Source organism: Benincasa hispida, chromosome 12, assembly GCF_027475165.1.
Source record: "Benincasa hispida cultivar pf3 chromosome 12, pf3_genome.v1.1, whole genome shotgun sequence".
NCBI classification, from domain to species: Eukaryota; Viridiplantae; Streptophyta; class Magnoliopsida; order Cucurbitales; family Cucurbitaceae; genus Benincasa; species Benincasa hispida.
In genome coordinates, this window is record NC_143489.1 from 30,806,179 (window position 1) to 30,815,400 (window position 9,222).

The window sequence follows — 9,222 nt, forward strand, 5'->3', positions numbered from 1 at the left end:
TTAAATTGTGAATTTTTAACATATACTCATTCTTTTGAAGTTGAATGTTATTTCTATATCTCTACTTGATAAAATTGTTTGTTTTTTTTTTTTTTTTAACTATTCTTATATTGTATTATATTGTATCGTATTTGTGTATTCTAGGACTAAGAGAATATGATCTCAACCGAATAAAAACCCTAAATTGTCCAGTTCAATAACAACCAAAATTAAGAGTACAACAACTTGTCTCAAAGACCACAGAATGAATTTTCTTTAAGTGATAAAAAGCAAAAACCATTATACTAAATATAAATGTAAGATACAAATAAGCCATATTTCCAGAGCTCAAACTTGCTTCTAGAAAAAGGTTGTTGAATTCAGTGTTATCATTTGATGAAGCATAAAAGTTCAAACAAAAAACTCTAAAATACATTTCTTTAATTAGGAACATAAAATTAAAACTTCCTCACCATCATCCTTAGAACTCAAGGACCCAGATGTTGAACATTCTGATCATCTCATCACAATCACTTTGAGCATATAAAACCTATTAAAAACTTCATAAAATTACAAGACCAAGAAAATTTAAACCTAGATGTTTACCTAAAGATATTATATTTCACGAGAAAAAAATATAGAGAAGATCAGAATGCAAAATATAACTTGGCCTCCAAAAGTTAGTATAAACTCAAACTGCCAAATTTGTGTATCAGTGACGACATTGGTGAAGAACTCATCAATAACGTCTTCTCTCTTTTAATTTGAATAAGCTTGTCAGCAACACACCATGGAAAACTCAAAAAATGATCTCTCTGCATACCTTCATTATAACGACCCCAATAATCTGGGTGATACGTGACATGGTACCACGCAGATGCTTTTGCATATTCTTCCTCTTCGCCTTTGCTGTTGTCATATGTAGACTTACTTCCCTTCTCATTGAACCAAGCCCTGGCCTCTTTTCTTAGTGACTTCATGGCAAAGGTAATTTGTTCCAAGTCATTCCTTTTATCAAAAGACTTTGCCATTCTTAAGATGTTTCCACTGACTAATTCAGGTTCTGTTTTGATACCATAATAATCCATAAGGTTCCCCAATTTGAAGTCATACCTAGTCTTGTAATCAAAAGCTTCACTCAAATACTTGTCAAAACCATCTACTTCCATGTCTGGATCGTAGCAGTTGATAGCAACTTCCCTAGTGAAGATTTCGAGGGTGTTGACATCAGAAGAAACATCTTTCACTCCTTGAAAAAGCTTCCCAAGAACACCATTTGATGCATAAGTCGGCTTATTGGGCTTGTCCATGAAATCTGGATACTCGTGGACACGAAGATTGCGTGGCAAGTTTGCTGGCACACCAGTCTTTGGAAAGTCAACAGCAATGGAGAACAGTTTTGCAAGTTTAATACACTCAGTACTCATTGCCTTCTTAGGGTTCTTATCTGCAAAGACAGTATGAGCATTTGCAATGGCTCCAAGACCATCATTCACCATGTAATTGGCCAAATATTCTTGCACTTCCTGTTTCAAAACAACCGTATATAATTCAAATTTGATTGTAGAATTGGTTGTAAGCTTTTAAATCTGGTATACATCTTACTTATGCAAAATGAATAAGAAAGATGTACATATTGCAATAGAAATAAATACTTCCTAAAACCACACCTCGATTGTGACATCATGATCCAACTGCATAGTTGGTGCAGGCTCGTAACTCATAGGTTTAACTGGTTTAATACAAGTCAGCTCCGGATCCCAACAAACAAAGTACAAGTCACCATCCAAATCACTCCCGGAACATTCATTTGGGTGAGGTCTAACGTAACATAAGAAATATTAGTTAAGGACAACAAAAACTTATATAAAAGAGATTGATATAAAAAATAGGCTAATGAATATATGTGAGTAATCTTACCATAAATCTTAAGGAAATGACTACATGCAAACTTACAATAACTGAAAAGTGGATGAATTTATAACAAATATATATGTGATAGATGCTCAATACATAAGCAATTCATACATAATAAGCTTGCTTACCTTTTTCCTTTCTGTGGAAAAACAACACAATCCACCATATGATGCAAAGCTTTCACGTCAACGGCATCGAGCACACGCACATCCCCCGGATGTAAACATGGATTTTTAGCAACAACCACTTTACCCTTAATTACAAAATTACTTTCATTTGATCTTCCAGGGATAGAGCAATGGACAAACACTTGCCCATATTCTAGTGTTCGAGTTTCATCCAGGCAACCCATCATTGTTCTTCCCTTGGGAACAAAGATCCTCGATTTTGTTCTCAAATCTAAAAATTTGTCCGCTCGAAATGTTCGTAGCATCATATTTAGAAAAGGTTCTTCATTTGGCTTGTAAAACAAAAGCAATTCCTTCAGAATACCAGTCATTTCTCCCGGGGACATTAACTCCAACACTTCTAAGGCCTTTGATGGATCTTCTAAAATAGAATCTAGTTGATCTATAGCCTCCTTTTGTTTCTTCACAAAAACACGGTCCTTAATTCCAAGAGTTGACAGAAGGTTTATCACCTGACGGTTAAGAAAACAGGGTTGATATTTGCTCCATAACAAAACGTCAAGTTGTGTATCAAGCGACATATACTTTAACATACTCTTCCGTAATGACAATTTCTTTTTCAATGTTGGGTCAATAGCAACAACGCCTTTGTATCCAGCATATCGAATCTGGAAGGCAGATGGTGTATGACTGATCAAGCCACATTTTTCAGCAACCTTCTCAGCCAATGTTTTAGATATTTTTCCAATCCCATCAGAGAAACAATACTTAGTTTTCTTCCTTTCAACTTCTACATCAGGAATAACTTCAAATTCGTGTTCTTCAACACACAAAGTTTTTCTAGACGAGCCAAAAGATTGACCAAGTCGAGCAGCATATTTTGCCACATTCCTTATCTCACGAAAGTCACCCATCCATTCTCTGATATCTGCAGCACTGAGCCCCTCCCTCGAAGCAAACATCCAAAAAGAATTTTCCCTTAGTTGACTAGCCGAGAAAGCTAGAAACTCAAACTTTTTATCACCAATGACTATACCATTTCTTAAGACAGATAGTATTCTATCATAAACTCTAGTCCTTTCACTATTTCCAGCAGATGATGAACGCGGAGCTAGATCAATTGAATGAAGTTTATCCAAATCCTCATCAACAAAAGACACACGAAGAAAATTATCTATATCATCAATAAAGCGACGAACTACTCTATTAGAAAGATTGGCTTCCGGACCACGGAAGTACACTTTAGATGGTGTAATTTGAACCCTGTGCACATAGACCAGACCATCATCCAAAGAAATATTAGGTTTCCATGGAAGCTGATTAGAAGTATAAAATGATAGGTAATGGTGTTTGAGCCACTTTTGTGGTTCATAACAACATTCCTTCAAATTAAACATTTTTTCTAGGGCATGTTCGACATAGTCAGGACGAAATCTGCTTGAATCGACTAGTCGGAAGAATTCGTCATCTAGCGTTGGTCCAGGTAGATAGCCATGTTGAACTAGGGCATTGATTTTGAACAAAGTTTTATAAGAGATATCAAAGCCTCGAGGTGGAGTAATGATAGGAACCAGATTTGAAATGGAAGAGAAAGAAGAACCTGTCTGGAGAATGAATGGAGCATAGGTTTCTTTGTAGCCAACCAAATTTTGGAAGAAAGGGGGAAGGTGATGTCCAGGAGAAAGTTCCAAGCATAGAGCAAAGGATTGTCCAATGCATGAAGATGGAGTGAAATCGACATCCCTAATCCAACGGAAACAGAATTCGTTGGAATTTAATCGAGAGGAAGATGACGATCGACTTTTCTTGAATATCCGTGGAGCACCCTGCAACTGCCGATTTTAACAAAATTTAATATCATATAATAGACCTAAAATATCTCTCAGATTATAATGAAGTATAATTCAATAAGTATATTTTATAAATTAAATATATATTTTTTTTACTGTGACTTATCTTAAACTATACAAGTTAATGTAAGCCTTTCTTGTATTTTTGGGTTTAATTCATTTTGGTTTCAATATTTTCAATGTATACCTTTATTTTGATTTATATATTTAAACTTTAGTTCATTTTGATTATTATATTTTTAAAATGTTTCGTTTTAGTCATTTTACTTTTATAAAGTGACAATTTTAGTCTTTTAATTTTCATTTTCATAGGACCAAAATTGTTACTTTTTAAATAAAAAATCAAATTTCAAATAAATTAAAGATGAAAATGAACTCAAATTAAAATTATAAGAATCAAAATGAATATTATAAAAGTATTTAAACCTAAATATAACAGCAGTTTAAAATCATGATTTGGTTGTAAAATGAATCACAATTTAACATATGAAAACAAAAATGAAGAACAAACCTGAATGAGAAAAAACTTGGAAGGTTGATTGAGAGGGCAACGAAACTCAACTCCCAAAATATTCTCAAAAGCAAGCTCCATTTTATACTCAACTTCATAACTCAAATAAAAGCTTAATTTTCTAACTCCAATTCCAAATTCCACATTCCAATTTTCTCCTTCCCAAATTACCCTCATTTTATCCTTCGATATTAGACTTCCCAAGTGCCCCTTCACGTCTTCCATTCTCTCCATTTCTCCGCCACCTCTCGCCGGCGACGCCCTCTCCACTTCTCTAGCCTTCAGATACGAACTTCCGAACCACAGCTTCTTCTCCGCCGCTGTTGCCTTCTCCACTATGTACTCCGCCGCCAGTTCGCTCTTGAACCGAACCGTCACGAATGTGAATCGGGTTTTTTCGTCTTTGGGCTTCGAAATCCTCACCGTCAATACCGTTCCATCTCCGGTGTGATTCTCGAGAAATTCCTTCACCTCGTCAACGGTCACCTCTGGCCGGAATCCGTAAATTTCGATCGTCTTTCCCATGTTGTTTGTTGTACCGATGTGTTCTCAACTGAAGAGTTTATGAAATATGAAACGTGCATGAAGTTTTACGTAACGTTCATCAAAATTATTTCGAGAGCTCATATTCACTAGTGCAATTCGGGGATATAATTGACATTTGATCTATCCATTTAAAAATAATTAAAAATTGACAAATCTTTGTCGTCCACTATAACTTTACAATAGAAAAAATTCATAACGAATTTACTACGTACACAAAATTATAATTTGACAATTAAGTGAAAACTTTAAAATCACACCATCAAATTTATTCAAAAAGATTCTTTGTAGGCAACTATAAAATTTGTAATAATACTAATTTGTATACTAGTAAAGAAAAAAGCAGAGGAGGATTTCATAGTAAAAGTACAAAACATTATGTTTTTCTTATACAAATCTCCATCCTATTATTTAATTTGTTCTTATTTGAACTAACAATGAATACTTTAAGTATATTGTAGACGTGATAGTGACAATTTTTTTATTTCTTTTAAAGAATATCTAAAAAAATTTACAATTTAATGATAAAGAAGATGCATGAAGATAAATACAACTCTTATTCATAAATAACTAAAATACATATATTGAGAAATGTTGTCAACACTTGCTATAAGTGATAGGACGTTCAAATAATGGAGAGGGAGTTATGTATATATTGATATTCCAATGAAAAAATAAGTAACTATCATTGATCTCATTTAAATATTTTATGTGCAATATAATTTTAAGCCGTCAGAATTTGAAAAAATCGAATCTTCAAATTTAAATATATATTGCTTTGAATAGGATGAGAGTTGAGATATCAATACATATTTAACAAGTAAAACATGATGTTTTTGACCAACTGACATGTGTGTTTTTTAAAAATGTTTAGAAACATAACATTTTTTTTTGGTACATATCACAACAATTCAAATAGTAAGAGAGTGAGAGAGAACCTGTAGAAGTGGAAGCACTATAAAGCAAAACAAAGCACTGAGAAAAGTATATTGAAGAATGCTGTGGGGGAAAATATGAAGCCAAAAATATGCAATTTATAGAGAATAGAAAGGAGACTATAGTATTTAGTGAAGTCCTCAAAGAGTCAAAGTCACCGGCTTTTAAACCAAGTTTATTCCTTCCTTCCTCCTCACTAATCTTTTTTTTTTTATTACATATTAATCTTTTTCCCCTTTTTCTTATTACATACTTTAAGTCATTTTTTAGTACATCATTATAAATACTTTACATTCATAATTAAATTTCTACTAACTAAACCTTTAAACAATTCTAAATATTTCTTTAAATTTTATCAACATTATATTAGAAGAATTTATAATTTTTTTTTTTGGAAAAGGCAGGTTAATTTAATTATATATTAATCGATAGGTATTGTTCTTCCATATTTAGCTTAACATTAATTTTTCAAGGAACCTCACTTGTTTTTTTCTCTCTTTTCTAAATGGGTCCAAGTAGAGAGATACAGAGGGCTCCACACGTTTGAGATGGAAAAATGTTGTACTTAATTTTGTTTAATATTTTCAGCACATCGCATAGGAATGTTGTTGGAAACTTACATAAAACCCACTCCTAAAATCATTACACTAGGTGACCAATTATTTTCTGATTGTATGGACCCCTTTGAATAGTTCCTTGTCGATATCATTAGTTTATTTCTCTTACTTCAAAGCATATAATTTCGTTTTTATAATGTATTTTGATCATATACCTCTAAACATAGTTTAATAAATTAGTATAACAATTTAATTCTTATAAGCTTCAGGGTATACTTTGATTTAATTTATCAAGCATTTATTAATTTTTTAAAAAAAATAATTATTTGACAAACATTTAAAATAACTTTAAAAAAAAAAAAGAAGAAGAGTTTACGACACAAATTAGTTTAGGATAAATACTTGAAATAATTTTAAGAAAAATAATTTTTGAGTGTTTAATGATTAATTTCCTCCTAATTTGTATAATTCTTAAAATGACTAAGATGATCTTAAAATTGACATCTACCTCACTTTTACAGTTCTACACTATATTCGCACGGCTATCATACCATTCTCTGTGGATCAACTTTGGCCACTACCACTAATGACAACCACGTCCAACCACCATCACCATTGACCAATTCCGGCAATAATTTTTTACCACCACCACTAATTTTGACAGAAACCACCCCAAACAATAAATTCTAATGATCATTATTTTAAATAATTATTTCATAGTATTTTAGATTTGTCCTTTATAGTAATTTGATATATAAAAACCAAACAAACTTGCATATAAAAATACTTTCTATAATTCATTATATACATGTTAGATTTGTTTTTACATAAATCTTGATTAGGAGATAAAAGTTTGCAATAGTGATTAGATTTTGAGGTAAAAACTCTCAACACAAATTAACCTTTGAAGTGTAATGCAACATCTATAAAATATTAAGTGCAAATTTGCTATAAAAAAAAAAAGATTTATATACTACTATATCTATATCTAATTTTTTTTTTTTTTTCGAAAAAGAAAGAAAGAAAAAAAAAACTATAATTTCTGTCAAGTTCTAAATTTGAAAAAGGTGGACAAAGATTGGGAACTTTTTCGTCATGGTCTCTTTAGTTCCTAGTTTGACGAGGAAAGATTCCCTGCGGTTGCATTTACCTACTAACGGTTAATATCCAAGTCAGCAATAAATAACAAAAAGATATTTCTTACAACATTTGTTTTTGACAAAACTACGCATTATTTCTTCTCTTTCTTAATTGAAAATTCCAGAATGTTCTTCCCTTTACGCGTCTATATTATATTATTTGTTATTTTATATTTAGCAGAAATTTTTAGAAAAAATGTCAACCTATTTATAGAAATAGAAAAAAAAATAGAGATATTTTTAAATATAAAAAAAATATCTAAAAATATTTAATCTTCCCAGTAAAAAATTCTAGAGTACAAACCACTTTTGGAATTTTTTGTTATAAAGTGTGAATATTTTTTAAAATTTTCTATTTATAAGAATTTCCCAAAAAAATATTAATAAACACTAATAGATTTCTGTCAATTTCTATCAATGGTAAACTTGTATCAGTTTTCATTACTGATAGTATCAATGATAGACTTCTATCCATTTCTGTCATTAATAGACATGGATAACTGATAGACTTCTACTAGCGTCTAACAGTGATAGATTTGTATCAATATCTATCACTGATAGACACTCATAGACTTTTATCAAGATCTATCTATAATAGACATTGATAACAATGTCTATTCCAAGTATAATTAAATTTTATTATTTGCGTAAATATTTTTTCATATTTTTGAAAATCCCCTTAAACCATCATTTTAAAGCTCTATTTATCTGATCATCATGATACTGAAATTCAACATAAATTTATTTAATGAGCATATAGTATAAATGTTAGGACGTAATTTAATTTCACGTAAATTAATTTCTTTAAAATTGTAGATCTAAATAGATATTATACCTAAAATTTAAAAGCTAAATTTATATATATATTTTTTAGTACAATAAGAAATGAAAAGATTTATATTACAAACATCTTGATTCTTAACATATATGGGTATAATCCAATTGAGCTATACTCACTTTATTTAATTATCATTTCTTGCATATGAAATAAATTTAAACTAATCAAATCTACACTTAGAATCTAAGTTTTTTTTTTTTTTTTTAATTTTAATTTACTAATTTGCATATGAACGTAATTGAATTTCTCCTAATGTTTTGCAAAACATGATATTATTAAAGTAATGAGTTTATCAAGATTTTAACATACATTTTTAAATTATCACTAGGTCAATCCATGTTAGTTTTATGGATTTGAAACTTTAGGAGGCACGTCTCTTCTTAAAGAATCATTATTGAACGCTAAAGGTGTGTTTTGTTTAACTTTTTAAATGTTTATTTTTTACAAAGTGTAACCAAATATACATAAGTATTTTTATTTTAAGCAATTTTTATATTAAAAAAATGTGTAAATGAAAATGAATTATTAAAAACCATTTTTTCTTGGGCAATCTAGTCAAAGGTAGAGTTAACCATGGAAAAGTAACCCAAATTTAAAAGTTTGAAATTGGTGATTAAAGAAATATGTTTCTTAGGTTATAATTTGGTAATTTAAGATGGCAAGAGCGTGGACCAAGTAAAGAACAAAACTTAGGCTACAAGTTTCCAAATAAGAAGACAAGTAGAATGAATTTTGGTAGTTTCTTCTTCTTTTTTTAATATATAGAATTTTGGTAGTTTAGGAGGTCTCTTTCCAAGGTATCAAAAAGTTGGAAACTGAAAGGA

At 30.6% G+C, this 9,222-nt stretch overlaps 1 protein-coding gene across 1 annotated transcript; it reads right to left on the minus strand.

Annotated features, from left to right (window-relative positions):
• Positions 1 to 350: 350 nt before the first annotated feature.
• Positions 351 to 5,989, minus strand: LOC120067969 (putative RNA-dependent RNA polymerase 1). The gene is made up of 5 exons (XM_039019627.2): positions 5,867 to 5,989; positions 4,386 to 4,938; positions 2,025 to 3,856; positions 1,650 to 1,800; positions 351 to 1,505 (listed from the first exon to the last, which is right to left on the minus strand). Exons 2-5 carry the CDS (start codon positions 4,908 to 4,910, stop codon positions 660 to 662), a joined length of 3,354 nt encoding a protein of 1,117 aa, XP_038875555.1. The 5' UTR covers positions 4,911 to 4,938; positions 5,867 to 5,989; the 3' UTR covers positions 351 to 659.
• Between the last annotated feature and the right edge of the window lie 3,233 nt (positions 5,990 to 9,222).